This window comes from Nycticebus coucang, chromosome 2 (genome assembly GCF_027406575.1).
Source record: "Nycticebus coucang isolate mNycCou1 chromosome 2, mNycCou1.pri, whole genome shotgun sequence".
In the NCBI taxonomy this organism is placed as follows: domain Eukaryota; kingdom Metazoa; phylum Chordata; class Mammalia; order Primates; family Lorisidae; genus Nycticebus; species Nycticebus coucang.
In genome coordinates this window covers 144,192,228-144,211,275 of record NC_069781.1, presented here as the reverse complement: position 1 = coordinate 144,211,275, position 19,048 = coordinate 144,192,228, and the positions used below count along the sequence as shown (strand labels likewise).

The 19,048-nt window shown below is 48.3% G+C and overlaps 2 protein-coding genes across 3 annotated transcripts in view; one reads left to right on the top strand and one right to left on the bottom strand.

Moving 5' to 3' along the window:
• Positions 1-13,877, bottom strand: part of NIPA1 (NIPA magnesium transporter 1) — a 44,566-nt gene extending 30,689 nt beyond the window's left edge. Inside the window, exon 1 of the mRNA XM_053582043.1 lies at positions 13,603-13,877. Coding sequence (XP_053438018.1) covers positions 13,603-13,765 — 163 coding nt within the window. The 5' untranslated portion in view covers positions 13,766-13,877. The remainder of the gene's footprint in view (positions 1-13,602) is intronic.
• HERC2 (HECT and RLD domain containing E3 ubiquitin protein ligase 2) overlaps positions 13,872-19,048 on the top strand; it is a 275,737-nt gene continuing 270,560 nt past the window's right edge. For both annotated transcript variants that reach the window (XM_053582031.1, XM_053582025.1), the window contains exon 1: positions 13,872-13,916. The gene's annotated coding sequence lies outside the window, so the exon portion shown is untranslated. The remainder of the gene's footprint in view (positions 13,917-19,048) is intronic.

Sequence of the window (19,048 nt, the reverse complement as noted above, 5' to 3'; positions counted from 1 at the left end):
AGACAGAATGAACACAAGTGTGGGACACACATCGGCACATTGGGGAGGGACTCTGTGTGTCTGGCCTCATTTTCAGAGTACATGAGTGTAATGTATGTGGGTCCTGATTCTAAAAGAAAACTACGGAAAAACTTAGGATATAATCACAGAAATCACTGATCGGACATGCAAGATTAATAAGTAATTATTGTTAATTTTTAGATGTAATAGGAAGGGCACAATGGCTCACGCCTGTAAACCTTGCACTCTGGGAGGCTGAGGCCGGTGGATTGCCTGAGCTCAGGAGTTCAAGACTAGGCTGAACAAAAGAGAGATCTCATCTCTACTAAAAATAAGAAAAAAAAAAAAAAATATATATATATATATATATTAGCCAGTGCCAGGCATGATGGCTCATGCCCGTAATCCTAGTACTCTGGGAGGCCGAGGCAGGTGGATTGAGTGAGCTCAGGAGATTGAGACCAGCCTGAGCAAGAGCAAGACCCTGTATGTACTAAAAATGAAAATCTGAGGCAGAAGGATCACTTGAGACCAAGAGTTGGAGGTTGCTGTGAGCTGTGACGTCACAGCACTCTACCAAGGGTGACCAAGTGGGACTGTCTAAAAAAAAAGAAGCCAGGCATTGTGGCAGGCACCTATAGTTCCAGCTATTCTGGAGGCTAAAGTAAGAAGATTGCTTGAGGAGAGAGTCCTGCTTTGTCGCCCCTGGTAGAGTGCTATGGCGTCATAGCTCACGGCAACCTCAAACTCTTGGGCTCAAGCGATCCTCTTGCCTTAGCCTCCAGGGTAGCTGGGACTACAGGTGCCCACTACAATGCCCAGCTATTTTTAAACACAGAGTCTTGCTTTGGCTCAGGCTGGTCTCAAACTCCTGAGCTCAAGGAATCCGCTCACTTCAGAATAAATTTATTTCTCGAAAATAAATAAATACAAACTAACAAGTTCAATAACTAGGAAAAACCCCCAAATTACACAGAAATGGGGGTGGGGCTGGCACTGGTCATGAATGATGATTGCTGAAGCAAGTGACAAGTACATGGTGTTCATTATACTATTTCTTCTAAGCTGTATGTGTTTGAACATTTCCACAATAAAAATATATATATTTTGGGCAGCACCTGTGGCTTAGTTGGTAAGGTGCCGGCCACATATACTGAAGGTGGTGGGTTCAAACCTGGCCCCAGCCAAACTGCAACAAAAAAATAACTGTGTGTTGTGGTGGGCGCCTGTAGTCCCAGCTACTTGGGAAGCTGAGGCAAGAGAATCGCCTAAGCCCAGGAGTTGGAGGTTGCTGTAAGTTGTGTGATGCCACGGCACTCTACCGAGGGCCATAAAGTGAGACTCTATCTCTACAAAGAAAATAAATAAAAAACAAATAAATGTATATATATTTTTTAATTTTGAGGATATGTATTTCTGGGCCAGGCGCGGTAGCTCACTCCTATAATACTAGCACTTTGGGAGGCCGAGATGGGTGGATTGCTGGCGATCAGGAATTCGAGACCAGCCTGAGCAAGAGTGAGATCCCATTTCTAAAAATAGCTGGGCACTGTGGCAGGCACCTATAGTCCCAGCTACTCAGGAGGCTGAGACAAGAGGATCACTTGAGCCCAGGAATTGAAAGTTGCTGAGTTGCTGTGAGCTATGATGTCATAGTACTCTACCAAGGGTGACAAAGTAAGACTGTCTCAAAAAAAAAAAAAAAAAAAAGGATATATATTTCTTAGAATGTCTGACAGGTAAGAATTTATTATTTTCTATACCATATCTGTTATACGTATATTGTGCACAGGATTTACTTACTTATTTATTTGGGTTTTTGTTTGTTTTTTATTGAGACAGTCTAACTTTGTCTCCCTCAGTAAAGTGCCGTCATAGCTCACAGCAACCTCCAAGTCTTAGACTCAAGAGATTCTCTTGCTTCAGCCTCCCTAGTAGCTGGGACTATAGGTGCCTGCCACAACACCTGGCTATTTTTATTTTTTTTTGTTTAGTGGGCGTGGGCCAGGTTCGAACCCACCAGCCCCAGAGCATGTGGCCAATGCCCTAACCACTGAGCTACGGGTGCCCAGTCTCAATATTTGGTTTTGAAATATAAGTATTAAATGCGACGAGAAAAAAATGTAACCAAATTTTAACAGCAGCCACACTAAGGCAAGGAGATTAATAATTTTCATTTTCCTATTCACAGTTTCTATACTTCCCAGATTTTAAACAATGACCATGTAGTCTATAATCAGGAAGAAATGCTTTTTTTTTTTTTTTTTTGTAGAGACAGTCTCACTTTATGGTCCTCGGTACAGTGCCGTGGCCTCACCCAGCTCACAGCAACCTCCAACTCCTGGGCTTAAGCGATTCTCTTGCCTCAGCCTCCCGAGTAGCTGGGACTACAGGCGCCCGCCACAATACCCGGCTATTTTTTGGTTGCAATTTGGCTGGGGCTGGGTTTGAACCCGCCACCCTCGGTATATGAGGCCGGCGCCCTACTGACTGAGCCACAGGCGCCGCCCGGAAGAAATGCCTTTTTTTTTTTTTTTTTTGTAGAGACAGAGTCTCACTTTATTGCCCTCGGTAGAGTGCCGTGGCCTCACACAGCTCACAGCAACCTCCAACTCCTGGGCTTAGGCGATTCTCCTGCCTCAGCCTCCCAAGTAGCTGGGACTACAGGCACCCGCCACAACACCCGGCTATTTTTTGGTTGCAGTTTGGCCGGGGCCGGGCTTGAACCCACCACCCTCGGCATATGGGGCTGGCGCCCTACCCGCTGAGCCACAGGCGCCGCCCCGGAAGAAATGCTTTTTAAGAGTAGAACTATTCTGCTTGGCACCCATAACTCAATGAGTAGTGCACCGGCCACATACACTGAAGCTGGCGGGTTTGAGCCCAGCCAGGCCTGCTAAACAATGACAACTGCAACCAAAAAACAGCCCGGGCATTGTGGCGGGCACCTATAGTCCCAGCTACTTGGGAGGCTGAGGCAAGAGAATCACTTAAGCCCAAGAGTTTGAGGTTGCTGTGAGCTTTGATGCTACGGTACTCTACCGAGGGTGACATATGACATAGTGAGACTCTGTCTCAAAAATAAATAAATGAATAAATAAAAATAGGACTACTGGCTCAGTACCCGTTAACACAGTGGTTACAGCGCCAGCCACATACACTGAATTGGCAGGTTCAAACCTGCCCTGGGCCAATACCCAACAATGACAACTGCAACAAAAAATAGTCAGGTGTTGTGGTGGGTGCCTGTAGTCCTGGCTACTTGGGAGGCTGAGGCAAGAGAATCACTTAAGCCCAAGTGTTTGAGTTTCCTGTGAGCTGTAACGCCACAGCACTCTACCCAGGGCAATAGCTTGAGACTCTGAGAAGACCAAAAATCACATTACAACAAAGATAAATGTACCAGACACAAATGTACCAACAAAGATAAATGTTTATTTCAGCTCAACTCTTAATTGCTAAGTCATGGAAGAAGCCCAAGTGCCCATCGACCCATGAATGGATCAATATATTGTGGTGTATGTACGCCATGGAACATTATGCAGCCTTAAAGAAAGATGGAGACTTTACCTCTTACATGTTTATATGGATGGAGCTGGAACATATTCTTCTTAGCAAAGTATCTCAAGAATGGAAGAAAAAGTATCCATTGTACTCAGTCTTACAATGAACCAATTTATAGCTTTCTTATGAATTATAAGCCCAATTATAGCCCAAGAAGAAGGGGAAAGGGGAGAGGAAGGGGAGGGCAGGGGGAGAAGATGGGGGGAGGGAGAGTAATTGGTGGGACCACACCTACGGTGCATCTTACAAGGGTACATGTGAAATTTACTAAGTGTAGAATATAAATGTCCTAACACAATAACTAAGAAAATGCCCTGAAGGCTATGTTAACCAGTCTGATGAAAACATTTCAAATTGGGTGGCGCCTGTGGCTCAAGGAGTAGGGCGCCAGTCCCATATGCCGGAGGTGGCGGGTTCAAACCCAGCCCCGGCCAAAAAAAAAAAGAAAACATTTCAAATTGTATATAAAACCAGCACACTGTACCCCATGATTGCATTAATATACACAGCTATGATTTAATAATAAATAAATAAATAAAATAAAAATAGGACTATGGCCGGGCACAGTGGCTCACACCTGTAATTCCAGAACTCTGGGAGGACAAGGCGGGTGGATTGTCTGCCCTCATGGGTTCTTGCTCAGACCAGCCTGAGCAAGAGCAAGACCCCATCTCTAAAAATAGCCGGGCAATGTGGCAGGCACCTGGTAGTTCCAGCTACTCAGGAGGCTGAGGCAAGTGAATCGCTTCAGCCCAGGAGTTTGAGGTTGCTGTGAGCTATGATGGCATGGCACTCTACCAAGGGCAACAAAGTGAGACTCTGTCTCAAAAAAAAAAAAAGGAATAAATGAATAAAAATAGTACTATGCTTGTGTGCTGAATAATTCCATTATGCCTTAGAGCTCTGACTGGACACAGACAAGCCAGACACACCTGTGCCCCTGTGGCCCAGGGAGCGCCACTCATGGGCTTGTAGCCTGGAAGTATGAGAAGTATGGGTATGAACATTTCCTTTGAGAAAACGGATCTTTTCTAGTCCCTTATGGTTAAAACAAACAAAGTGTTGGTTACTCATTAAGGACTTAAGGGACTGAAAATCTAAATTATATTTTTACTATTTCTATAAATCTTTTTTGAGGCCCCAATACACTCTCTCTCCAAAGCAATTCACTAAGACCAAGGGGTACTGATTTCACGTAGAAATTTAACTACATTGTTGAACTCTTCCTGCTTCTATCACATGAAAACAAGAATAAATTCTTAGTTGCTTTAATGTATTTGGATATCATCTATTCTAGGAATAACCTAGTGTCAGAGCTCCTGTTTTTTTCCCAAATGAACAGTAAAGAAGCCCCTGCCCTAGGAAAGCCTTCCCTACACCTTCCCTGCAGAGGCAGGGTGAGAGACAGCTACTTCAAAATCAGCCCCAGCTGTGTTGAAATCCTGGCACCCACCCCTGCCACCAGCCGTGGGTGTTAGGATCTGTTCTGCCTTATGCCTCCTGGGTTTCACATCTGTCCATATCCCCTCCCACGCTGAACTTTAGCTGGCCCCAAGCAAGCCTGGAGATGCAGCAGAAGAGGCATTACTGGGACCCAGGGAAGCTCCCATGGTAACTTCAGGAAGTTTGGTCCAGGGGAGGCTGACCACAACTGCTCCAAAGACCAAGTGAGAGCCACCCAGCTGAGCCCAGCCAACCTACGGAGCCACGATAGACATGAGTCTGGGACACTGTGGGGCTTTAGTAAGTATAGTCGCCTTCATCTTCTTTTCTTAATGTAATTACAGTGGAACCTCTGTAAGTGGATGACCCACCTTGAGTGATCTAAGAAAATGAGGTCAACTTAAGGAGGTGATCAGCTATGGAGGTTCTGCTGTGGTACAAGTGTCCAAGTGCAGGCTGTGGAGCCTCTCAACTCTCCAGACACTCACCCTACTCTCCCATCAGTGATCTCCCCTCGGGGTGAGATAAAGATCAAAGAGGGTTCAGATTTTTAGATCTGGCAGTAACTCTGGATTCTGTTACTTAAGCAGAGGCTACAGCTGAATGCGGTCAGCTTGGAGGCAGCTCAGAAATTCTTTCATAAATTTTATCAACTTATTTTGGTTTCCAATTTTTAAAAATGTTTAGGTAAATCTTTTCCACCTTCCCCAAATCCTAATTCTTACAGATTCATTAGTGTTGAACCAATGCTTTCTCATGTCTCAATTCTTTGTATATGCATTCTTTTCAGATGTATTAAACAAACAAAAACTCTTAAATAAAAAAAAAAAAAAAAGAAATTCTTTCATAAAATATAAGGCTCAGTTTCTTTCTCCTCATTCCACAAGTGCTCTCGGCTACTAGAGCAGTCAGTGTCCAGTACAGATCTCCAGTGGACAGGACATGTGCCCTGCCTTCAAAGGGCGGTGATCTGAGGGGAATGCAGACAAGTAAACAGGCCATAACCCCACAGGTTTCATGGGCCTGGAGGTGAGAGCCGAGGACAGGCCTGGAGGTGAAGGTCGAGGACAGGTCTGGAGGTAAGGGATGAGGATAGCCCTGTAGGTGAGAGCTGAGGACAGGCCTGCAGGTGAGGGCTGAGGACAGGCCTGGAGATGAGGGCTGAGGACAGGCCTGGAGATGAGGGCTGAGGGTTGTATCAAGAAACAGAGAGACAAGGGACCTCAGGAGCTGGAGGGTACACAGAGGCAGTGGAAGCCGCCGTCTCTCTCTGTCTCCATCTCAGGGTGGGATGGCGAGAGCCACGTACACATATGTAATGGGGAGTCAGAAGCACGAGGATGACGGGAAAAGGAGTGAAAACGCATGCCAGCCCCAGAGCTAGGGAACTAACAAGTATTAGAAACTGCAAGTGTGGAAGGCTTGGGGCCTAGAAGCAGGATGCCTGGTCTCAGTGTCCACTCACGAGACAACTCCCTTCCTCCCAACAGTGTGGGGACTAGAAGCGGGGTGCCTGGTCTCAGCGTCCACACATGAGACAACTCCCTTCCTCCCAGCAGTGTGGGGACTAGAAGCGGGGTGCCTGGTCTCAGTGTCCACTCACGAGACACTCCCTTCCTCCCAGAAGCGTGGCGACTAGAAGCAGGGTGCCTGGTCTCAGCGTCCACGCATGAGACAACTCACTTCCTCCCAGCAGTGTGGGGACTAGAAGCGGAGTGCCTGGTCTCAGTGTCTACTCACGAGACAACTCCCTTCTTCCCAGCAGTGTGGGGACTAGAAGCGGGGTGCCTGGTCTCAGCGTCCACACGAGACAACTCCCTTCCTCCCAGCAGTGTGGGGACTAGAAGCGGGGTGCCTGGTCTCAGCGTCCACGCATAAGACAACTCCCTTCATCCCAGAAGTGTGGGGACTAAAAGCGGGGTGCCTGGTCTCAGCGTCCATGCATGAGACAACTCCCTTCCTCCCAGCAATGTGGGGACTAGAAGCGGGGTGCCTGGTCTCAGCGTCCACTCACGAGACAACTCCCTTCCTCCCAGCAATGTGGGGACTAGAAGCGGGGTGCCTGGTCTCAGCGTCCACTCACGAGACAACTCCCTTCCTTCCAGAAGTGTGGGGACTAGAAGCGGGGTGCCTGGTCTCAGCGTCCACTCACGAGACAACTCCCTTCCTCCCAGCAGTGTGGGGACTAGAAGCGGGTGCCTGGTCTCAGCTTCCACACATGAGACAACTCCCTTCCTCCCAGCAGTGTGGGGACTAGAAGCGGGGTGCCTGGTCTCAGTGTTCACTCCGGAGACAACTCCCTTCCTCCCAGAAGTGTGGGGACTAAAAGCGGGGTGCCTGGTCTCGGCGTCCACTCACGAGACAGCTCCCTTCCTCCCAGCAGTGTGGGGACTAGAAGCAGGGTGCCTGGTCTCAGTGTCCACTCACGAGACAACTCCCTTCCTCCCAGCAGTGTGGGGACTAAAAGCGGGGTGCCTGGTCTCAGTGTCCACTCACGAGACAGCTCCCTTCCTCCCAGCAGTGTGGGGACTAGAAGCGGGGATGCCTGGTCTCAGTGTCCACTCACGAGACAACTCCCTTCCTCCCAGAAGTGTGGGGACTAGAAGCGGGGTGCCTGGTCTCAGTGTCCACTCACGAGACAACTCCCTTCCTCCCAGAAGTGTGGGGACTAAAAGCGGGGTGCCTGGTCTCGGCGTCCACTCACGAGACAGCTCCCTTCCTCCCAGCAGTGTGGGGACTAGAAGCGGGGTGCCTGGTCTCGGCGTCCACTCACGAGACAGCTCCCTTCCTCCCAGCAGTGTGGGGACTAGAAGCGGGGATGCCTGGTCTCAGTGTCCACTCACGAGACAACTCCCTTCCTCCCAGCAGTGTGGGGACTAAAAGTGGGGTGCCTGGTCTCGGCGTCCACTCACGAGACAGCTCCCTTCCTCCCAGCAGTGTGGGGACTAGAAGCGGGGATGCCTGGTCTCAGTGTCCACTCACGAGACAGCTCCCTTCCTCCCAGCAGTGTGGGGACTAGAAGCGGGGATGCCTGGTCTCAGTGTCCACTCACGAGACAACTCCCTTCCTCCCAGCAGTGTGGGGACTAGAAGCGGGGATGCCTGGTCTCAGTGTCCACTCACGAGACAACTCCCTTCCTCCCAGAAGTGTGGGGACTAAAAGCGGGGTGCCTGGTCTCGGCGTCCACTCACGAGACAGCTCCCTTCCTCCCAGCAGTGTGGGGACTAGAAGCGGGGATGCCTGGTCTCAGTGTCCACTCACGAGACAACTCCCTTCCTCCCAGCAGTGTGGGGACTAGAAGCGGGTGCCTGGTCTCAGCGTCCACTCACGAGACAACTCCCTTCCTCCCAGCAGTGTGGGGACTAGAAGCGGGGTGCCTGGTCTCAGCGTCCACTCACGAGACAACTCCCTTCCTCCCAGCAGTGTGGGGACTAGAAGCGGGTGCCTGGTCTCAGCTTCCACACATGAGACAACTCCCTTCCTCCCAGCAATGTGGGCACTAGAAGCGGGGTGCCTGGTCTCAGCGTCCACTCACGAGACAACTCCCTTCCTCCCAGCAATGTGGGGACTAGAAGCGGGGTGCCTGGTCTCAGCGTCCACTCACGAGACAACTCCCTTCCTCCCAGAAGTGTGGGGACTAGAAGCGGGGTGCCTGGTCTCAGCGTCCACTCACGAGACAACTCCCTTCCTCCCAGCAGTGTGGGGACTAGAAGCGGGTGCCTGGTCTCAGCTTCCACACATGAGACAACTCCCTTCCTCCCAGCAGTGTGGGGACTAGAAGCGGGGTGCCTGGTCTCAGTGTCCACTCACGAGACAACTCCCTTCCTCCCAGCAGTGTGGGGACTAGAAGCGGGTGCCTGGTCTCAGCTTCCACACATGAGACAACTCCCTTCCTCCCAGCAATGTGGGGACTAGAAGCGGGGTGCCTGGTCTCAGAGTCCACTCACGAGACAACTCCCTTCCTCCCAGAAGTGTGGGGACTAGAAGCGGGTGCCTGGTCTCAGCTTCCACACATGAGACAACTCCCTTCCTCCCAGCAATGTGGGGACTAGAAGCAGGGTGCCTGGTCTCAGCGTCCACTCACGAGACAACTCCCTTCCTCCCAGAAGTGTGGGGACTAGAAGCGGGGTGCCTGGTCTCAGCGTCCACTCACGAGACAACTCCCTTCCTCCCAGCAGTGTGGGGACTAGAAGCAGGGTGACTGGTCTCAGTGTCCACTCATGAGATAACTCCCTTCCTCCCAGAAGCGTGGCGACTAGAAGCGGGGTGCCTGGTCTCAGTGTTCACTCCGGAGACAACTCCCTTCCTCCCACAAGTATGGGGACTAGAAGCGGGGTGCCTGGTCTCAGTGTCCACTCATGAGATAACTCCCTTCCTCCCAGAAGCGTGGGGACTAGAAGTGGGGTGCCTGGTCTCAGTGTTCACTCCCAAGACAACTCCCTTCCTCCCAGCAGTGTGATGATCCTGCTGGTGACACTCCTCTCAGGGAGGACATCATGAAATCTGAAATTCTTTTATTTTGGAAAACTATACATAAAATTTACTATCCGAACCATTTTTTGGTGTACAGTTCAGCGGTATTAAGTACATTCAAACTGTTGAGTAACCATCACCACCATCTCCAGAACAAGCACCCTAAACTGAAACTCTGTATCCATGAAACAACTCTCCACCCCCACCCTCAAGCAAGCTTCACTCCACTTTTCTCTACGAATGTTTTCCCAAAATTAATGAGGTTACAATTAGTTTACAATGTTTGCATTTGGTAGTTAAGGTCCCCATTGTAGTGTGCACCTCAATGTACCCTTACATTGTGCCTGTTAGGTGGGAACACACCAATCCCCTTCTTCCTCCCCTCTCTCTCATCTTGAATTAAATTTTTTCTCTTACGTGGGTATATATTAGTTTATTTGCTGGTTCATATTAGTAATGAATACATAGGATACTGGCTTTTCCATTCTTGTGATACTTTAGTAAGGTCTTCTGTTCTCCAACTCCATCTAGATTTGTCTCTATGAATTTGTCTACTTTGGGTCCTTCCCATAAGTGGAGTCATACAGTATTTGTCCTTTTGTGGCTGGCTTATTTCACTCAGCATGATGTTCTCAATGTTCATTCCTGTAGTAGCAGGTATCAGAATTTCCTCCCTTTTAAGGGTGAATAATGTTCCATCATATACAGACCACATTTTGCTTATCTATCCATTGGGTGACAACACTTAGGTTGTTTCCATCTTGGGCTACTTTGAATAATGCTGCTATAAACCTGGGTGTACAAATATCTCCTTATGTCCCTGCTTTTGCTTCTTTGGGTAATCCCAGAAATGGAATTTCTGGAACAAATGGCAATTCTCCGTTTAAATTTTTTAGAAATGGCCATGAAAAAACCAGCTATACTATTTTCCATCATCACCAGCAATGCACAAGAGTTCTAATTTCTCCACATCTCAGCCAACATTTGTGGTACGTCTTTTTGACAATAGCCAGCCTAATGCAAGTGCAGTGGTCTTTCATTGTGTTTTTTTTTTTTTTTTTTTTTAAGATAGTCTCCCTCTTGCTCAGCCTGGTTGCGAACTCATGAGTACAAGCAAGGCACTGGTGGCCTTGGCCTCCTAGAATGCTGGGATTACAGGTGTGAGCCACCTTACCCAGCCTTCATTGTGGTTTTGAAGAAAAGGATTTTTTTTTTTTCTGAGACAGAGCCTCAAGCTGTTGCCCTGTGGAATTACGGCTCACAGCAACCTCCAACTCCTGAGTTTAAATGATTCTCTTGCTTTAGCCTCCCAAGTAGCTTGGACTACAGGCACCTGCTACAATGCCCGGCTATTTTTTTTTTTTTGGTCGTAGTTGTCTTTGTTGTTTGTCAGGCCTGGGCTGGATTTGAACCCGCTAGCTCTGGTGTATGTGGTTGGCACCTTAGCTGCTTGAGCTACAGGTGCTGAGCAGAAGAAAAGGATTTTTTAAAGTTCTGCTGGTTTTGGTCTAGGACAGTGATTTCCAACCAGTGTGTGTTGAAAAATTTTAAAGATCATTAATTAAATTATTTTTAAAAGAAGTTCAAAGTACATAAGTATATTCCTTTTTTTTTTTTTTGAGACAGAGCCTCAAGCTGTTGCCCTGGGTAGAGTGCTGTAACATCACAGCTCACAGCAACCTCCAACTCCTGGGCTTTAGCGATTCTCCTGCCTCTGCTTCCCAAGTAGCTGGGACTACAGGTGCCCGCCACAATGCCTGTGTTTTGGTTGTAGTTGTCATTGTTTGGTGGGCCCAGGCTGAATTGGAACCCGCCAGCTCAGGTGTATGTGGCTGGCGCCTTAGCGGCTTGAGCCACAGGTGCCAAGCCTTTTTTTTTTTTGAGACAGAGTCTCACTATGTGGACCTTGGTGGAGTGCTATAACATCACAGCTCACAGCAACCACAAGCTCTTGAGCTTAAGCAATTCTCTTGCCTCACCCTCCCAAGCAGCTGGGACTACAGGTGCCTGCCACAATCCCTGACTATTATTTTTTGTTGTTGTTGTTGCAGTTGTCATTGTTTAGCTGGCCTGGGCCAGGTCCGAACCAGCCAGCCTGGGTGTATGTGGCTGGTGCCCTACTATGGGTGTTGCCAGCCAGTATATTCCTTTTTTATTTTTATTTTTTTTTTTGAGACAGAGTCTCACTATGTTGCCCTCGGTAGAGTGCTGTGCCGTCATAGCTCACAGCAACCTCAAACTCTTGAGCGATTCTCTTGCCTCAGCCTCCTAAGTAGCTGGGACTACAGGCGCCCACCTAAGTCCTTTTTTTGGATCAACATTATTTAAGTGTGATGAGGAAGTTTAACTATAGATTCAAATGTGCCATGAGATTAAAAAAAAAAAGTTGAAGAAACACTGGTGTAGGGCATCCCATGTGGAGTTAACAATCCATCAATCTCTGTTGTTTTAAGTTTGTCAAGTGAGGCAATGGGAAAGGACAGGGAATAAAGAAACCTGTAACTGGCTATGATCAAAGAGTTGTAAACACCACTGCAGTGCAACCAGCCTACCATCCAGTTCTTCAAAGCCTCCAACAAATTCCTGGGCACACAACTTTCCTGAGACTGCCCTCAGGAAGCCTGACCCAGGGGAGCTACACTGCCCCTCGATGACCAATGACCATCCTCTTGCAAAACAGCCTGGCCCATCCTCACCCATGAGCAGCTGGCCTCCACTGCACCTCTTGGCACCGCACCATTTTTTTTTTTTTTTGAGACAGTCTCATTACATCACCTCAGTAGAGCGCTGTGACATCACAGCTCACAGCAACCTCAAATTCTTGGGCTTAAGGGATTCTCTTGCCTCAGTCTCCCAAGTAGCTGGGACCACAGGTGCCTGCCACAATGCCCACCTATTTTTTTGGTTGCAGATGTCATTGTTTAGCAGGCTTAAGCTGGGTTCAAACCCGTCACCCTTGGTGTATGTGGCTGGCGCCCTACCCACTGAGCTACAGGCGCTGAGCCTGCAGGGCGCCATTATTCTAATGTCAGAACTGGCTTTCCATTAATGCCTTCTCACCCTGATTGCTTTTCTTATGCAACCCTTGCTTCACTGGGCCTCTGGCACTAAATACACTCAAGATTATCCGATTGTTTGGCCCCTTAACTCTTTTTTGAAGGCAGTCCTGGCTCAGGGTCCAGGGCGTGCAGGGAAAGTTTCATCCACGTTCTGCAAACTTAGTTTACTATAAAGTGAGTTTAATTCGCACAACCCGTGACCCCCTTGTCACGACCATCCCAGAGAGCGCTATTCTCCTGAGAGTACAGCTAACTCGCGCAGGCCCTTCTTGTCCCTCAGGAAGCAATGTTTACACTCCACATAGCATGCCGCATCCTGCCTTCGGTACGGTGTCTCAGGTCTCAACACAGAGATACCGGCGAAGACCTCTGCTACCCTTTCGCTGCCTACGTAGCTAAGGCGTGGAGTTTGGAGCTTTCCACTGAAGATCATTTGTATTTCGAGGGCTCCAGTCTAAAGCAGAGAAGGCTCAATCTGGGACCCCAGGAACAGATGCCACAAGAGAACACCTGGCGAGTGAGTGTCTCCCCTGCCCGCCGGGTCCTCACTTCTGCACTGGCGCGGCCACCGCAGGCAGCTGGAACCAGCGCATCCGGCTCGCCTAGGGCCCGCCGACCTGCCCCCAATACCGCCCCATCCCCGCGCCGGCCTCTCTGGACAGGTACTGGCTCCCCGCCACTTTAGGAATGCTTTAAAGAGGAAGGACCCTCGGCGGCGGGTGGGTGCGGGCCCCTGGATACATAACCTCCAGCCTACACACAAGCACGGGGGCGCGAGGCTGCAGACGGAGTAAGACGGCCTGGGAACGCAGAAAGAAGTCAGCTGGAGAAACCCTATAAAACTGAGCAAGGCCTCCCCAGGCGTTGGGAGGGGAGAAACACTGGAGGTGACAACGCCACCTGCGATTCCCGGGCCGCGCTCTTAGGTGCGCCGGCGACCAGGACCGCGTCCTACCCGCGCTCGGGCCGGGCGTGGGGCAGCAGAGTCACACCCGCGCGGAGCCGCGACCCCCACGCGCCGCCCGGCGCTCCCCTCCCCCTTCCTGTCCGGAGTCCGCCCTACCTCGCCGCTTGGCGCGCACGATGCCCTTCTTCTGCAGCACGAACGTGGACCCGTTCACCAGGCTCGACACGACGGCCACGCCCAGGCCGAGCGACACGGCGACGGGGCTCGGGCTGCGCGCCCCCTCCCCGGCCGCCGCCGCCGCCGCCGCCGCAGTCCCCATTCCGTCCGCGCCCGCCCTCCGCGCCTGCGCCTGCGCGCCGCGCCCGGCGGGTGGGAGGGCAGGGCTCGGGGCGGGGGAACCGGATCCGCTGCGCTGGGTCTAGGAGTCCCCGGCCTGCGCGGGGTGGCGACGGGTGCTCGAGATCAAGAGGGTGAGTGACCAGCGTCCGCGGGGCCCGGCGGCTGGGGGCGTGCGATCTGTCGGAGGGACGCGGGCCTGGCGTGTGCGGTGGGAGTAGGGGCTCTGGGGTGGCGGGAGTCCGGAGGAGGGTGCTAGTGAGCAGGGGCGGTGGGCGAGGAAGGAGGTCAGGCGACGAGGCTGAACGAACTGAAATACGGACGCCCAGTGAAGTTTTCATCTCAGATAAACCACGAGTATTGTTTTAATGCGTGTCCCATGAAGTGCCTGGGACGGGATGAGCGGGCAGGACGCAGCCCTCGCCGAGACCGCCGCCCCCTGCAGGCATCTCTCTGGTCCAGGCCCACGGAGCCTCCCCGGGACGATTCGAAAGCAGTCAGTTCTCTCTTTGGCCCTTCTTCGTCCTGTGAAGCCAGCTGCTTACACAGTGGAACAGTGTGCTGAATCCTTTCCACATTTTAATTTTTAATAAAATACACAAAAATTACAGAAAGCCTGGAAAATGGGGAAAAATATTTAAAAATTACACAAGCATGGCCGGGCCGGTGGTGGCTCTCTCCTGTTAGCCCAGCACTCCGGGAGGCCGAAGCGGGTAGATTTCCTGAGCGCAGGAGTTGGAGACTAGTCTGAGCAAGACTGAGACCCAGTCTTTACTAAAAATAGCCGGGCGTTATGGCAGATGCCTGTAGTCCCAGCTACTTGGGAGGCTGAGGCAAGAGGATCGCTCGAGCCCTAGAGTTGGCGGTAGCTATGACACCACAGCACTATCGAGTATCAGAAAAAAGAAAAATGTACACAATCTCACAACCCTTACCTACTTATTACTATTTTAGGCATTTTCTCACCTAAAACTAATGTATACATATTTTATATGTTTCCAATACAATGTATGAAATTTCTTTTTTACTTAATATTTTATCATAATCGGTTTCCATATTGTTGCATAATTATGATTATTTTCATGACAGTATAATTTTCATAAAGTTAATTACCATAATTACCTTTCCAGCTGTTGTTGGTTGCCAGATTGCTACCAGTTTTTTTCTTTTATAAATGATGCTATAATGAACAGCTTCATAAATTTTGAAAATACTAGTATAAAGAGTTATGAACCTTTTGCATCTTTGCATACAGCATTATTTTTATGTGAAGCAATAAAAATCATATACTACTTTTGAATAGTATACCATTTGAATGAAGCTATGCATTACTACATCTTTTTTATTGTAGTAACTTATATATAACACAAAATTTACCATTTTATCCTTTCTTTCCCCCTGAGACAAGGTCTCACTCTGTAGTGGTGTGATCATAGCTGACTGTAACCTTGAACTCCTGATCTAAAGGGACCCTCTCACCCCAGCCTCCCAAGTAGCTAAGACTGCAAGCATGAACCACCATACCCAGGTAATTTTTTAAATTTTTTTGTGGAGATGGAGTCTTGCTGTGTTGCCCAGCCTGGTCTTGAACTCCTGGCCTCATAGAATCCTACCTCAGCCTTCTTTTTGAGTTGCTGGAATTACATGCCAGCACACCTATTAATTTTTTATAGAGACAGAGTCTTGCTACATTGCCCAAGCTGATCCTGAACTGTTGGTCTCAAGCAATCCTCAGCCTCCCCAAATTTTGAGATTCTAGGTATAAATACTGCTGTTTTAACCATTTTCAAATTTACACTTCATTAGCATTAACAACATTCACAATGTTGTGCAACCATCACCACTATCTGTTACCAATATTCTGTAGCCACTAAATAGTCACTCACGATTTCTTCCTCCCCTCACTCCCTGGAAACTAATCTACTTCCTGTCTATATTAAGTTGCCTATTCTATTACAGAGGTTTCATGTAAATGGAATAATACAATGTTTGCCCTTATATATAACTGGCAATCGTTTCAAGGTTCATCAGTGTTGAGCATATGTCAGACTATTTTTTTTTTTTTTTGAGGCAGAGTCTTAAGCTGTGGCGCTGCGTAAAGTGCTGTGGCATCAAAGCTCACAGCAACCTCAAATTCTTGGGCTTACGCGGTTCTCTTGCGTCAGTCTCCCAAGTAGCTGAGACCACAGGCAGCCACCACAACGCTGGGTTATTTATTTATTTATTTATTGGTTGTAGTTGTCACGGTTGTTAGGCAGGCCCAGGCTGGATTTGAACCTGCCAGCTCTGGTCTCTGTGGCTGGTGCCTTAGCCACTGAGCTACAGGTGCTGAGCCATGAATTTAATTTCTTTTTATACCTGAGAAATACTCCATTGTATGTAAATACATTCGTTTATCCATCTATCAACAGACTTGGCTTGTTTCTTTTTTTTTTTCCCTGTCTTTTGGCTAATGTGAATAATGTTACAGTGAATATTGGCATGAAAGCCTCTGTATGGGCTCTGCACCTGTTAGCTCAGCGGCTAGGGTACCCGCCACATACACCAGAGCTTGTGGGTTTGAATCTGGCCCTGGCCTGCCAAACAACAATGACAACTACAACCAAAAAAAAAATAGCCAGGTGTTGTGGCAGGCACCTGTGGTGCCAGCTACTTGGGAGGCTGAGGCAAGAGAATTGCTTAAGCCCGAGAGTTTGAGGTTGCTGTGAGCTGTGATGCCACAGCACTCTACCCAGGGCGACAGCTTGAGACTCTGTCCCCCCACCCAAAAAAAGAAGAAGAAAGCATATGTATGGGTTCCCGATTTAAACTCTTTTGAGAATATTCTAGGAGTGGGATTATTGAATCATATGATAATTCTATCTTTAACTTTTTGAGGAACTGCCAAACTTTTCTACAGTGGCTGGATCATTTTACATTCCTGCCAGCAATGTGGAGGGTTCCACTTTCTTCACATTCTCACCAACACTTGCTATTTTCTGCTTTTTTTTGGAGACAGAGCCTCAAGCTGTCACCCTAGATAGAGTTCTATAGCATCACAGCTCACAGCAACCTCAAACTCGTGGGCTTAAGCAATTCTCTTGCCTCAGCCTCCCAAGTAGCTGGAACTACAGGCGTCCGCCACAACACCCGGCTATTTTTTTGTTCTAGTTGTCATTGTTGTTTAGCAGGCCCAGGCTGGGTTTGAACCCACCACCCTTGGTGTAAATGGCCCGCACCCTGCCGACTAAGCTATAGGCATCGCCAACACTTGCTATTTTCCAACTTTTTTCTTTTTCTTTCTTTTTTTTTTTTGTTGAGACAGGGTCCCATGCCCCTGAGCAGAGTGCAGTGGGCGTGGTAGCTCACCACAACCTCAGACTGGGGGCTGCGGGCACCCTGCTGCCTCAACCTCTGGAAGCCCCTGGGATTACAGGTGCTCCCCGAGGCGCCCGGCTGGGTTTTTCCATTTTTTTCATGAGTCGGGGTCTCACTGTCGCTCAGGCGAGTCACGAACTCCTAAGCTCAAGCGATTCTCCTTTCTCAGCCTCCCACAGTGCTGGGATTACAGGCGTGAGCCACCGCGCCTGGCGCTATTTTCCAACTTTATATATAAATATATATATTTTTTATTTTTGAGATCTTAGTATGAAGTGATTATTTTATTTATTTATTTATTTATTTATTTATTTATGTATTTCGACAGAGTCTCATTTTGTCACCCTCCGTGACAAAAGTAGAGTGCCATGGCATCATAGCTTACAGCAACCTCAAACTCTGGGGGGGTCAAGCGATCCTCTTACCTTAGCCTCCCTGGTAGCTGGGACTACTGGAACCTGACACAACACAAGCACAACTCTGGCTTAGGCTGGTCTCCAGCTCCTGAGCTCAAGCAATCCACCTGCCTCAGCCTCCCAGAGTGCTGGGATTGTAGGCATGAGTCATTGTACCCGGCCTAGATTGTTTATTCTTTTTAAATATACTTCTGCCCATGAACATCAATGATGTTTCCTGAAATAAGAAAAAACTTCTTTCATAAGCCTCAGCAGAAGCAAGTGAAAGCCACAGCCATAGCAGTGCCAACATAATCCAGTTATTCACTTAACTAATATTGCCAACATGACAAAAAAAAAAAAATGATGTCAAAAAGCTTCATGCTTGGGCAGTTCCTGTGGCTCAAGGAGTAGGGTGCCAGCCCCATATGCTGGAGGTGGTGGGCCACCGGCCAAAAAAGCTTCATGCTTATTATTTTTCAAAAACTTAATACATACGGTAAATGTCAAAGAATATAAAATATTGCCCCAAATTCCATGAACCCTAAATAACTATCATTACCATTGAGAACTCTAGACATTTTTCCATGTGAGTATATGGGTAAAAGGATAAGGATAGATAGACATTTTATCAAATAGAAAGATATGTATGGCATTTTAATTAAAAAAAATTTTTACTTTAACAGAAGAAAAACTGAAATGAAACTAAAGTAACTACTAAAGTTGAGATAAATACTGTTTTACTATGAGATACCATTTACTAAAAGATACAACTAAAATGAAAATTTGGGAAAACATTAAAAGGTGGGAGTTATTGTGTTTCTTCTTTCTTTCTTTTTTTTTTTTTTTTCTTTTTGGCCGGGGCTGGGCTTGAACCCGCCACCTCTGGCATATGGGACCAGCGCCCTACCCGTTGAGCCACAGGCGCCGCCCCTTTTTTTGTTTTTTTTGAGACAGAGTCTCAAGCTGTTTCCCTAGGTTGACTGCTATGGCGTCATAGCTCACAGCAACCTCTAACTCTTGAGCTCAAGCGATCCTATTGCCTCAGTTTTTCTATTTTTAGTAGAGATGAGGTCTCGCTTTTTGCTCAGCAGTTAGTCTTAAACTCATGAGCTCAAGCAATCCATCTGCCTTGGCCTCCCAGAGTGCTAGGATTATAGGCGTGACCCACAGTGTCCAGCCTATTGTGTTAATTTTAACTTTTATGTTTCAATTTTAGACATTGTCTATTAACTCCTTACAATGATAGATGAGATCAGTAAACTTTTCAGTTCCTCGCAGTTTTTTTTTTTTTGCAGTTTTTGGCCAGGGCTGGGTTTGAACCCACCACCTCTGGCATATGGTGCCGGCGCCCTACTCCTTTGAGCCACAGGTGCCACCCACAGTTCCTTGCAATTTTTATCTTTTTACTTTGTCAACACATATGTTATCTAGAGACTACTATGTATTCATAATTCTTTGTTTGATCTTAAATAAATATTTTCCATTCATCTTTCAGAAAATTTTCAGTGAGT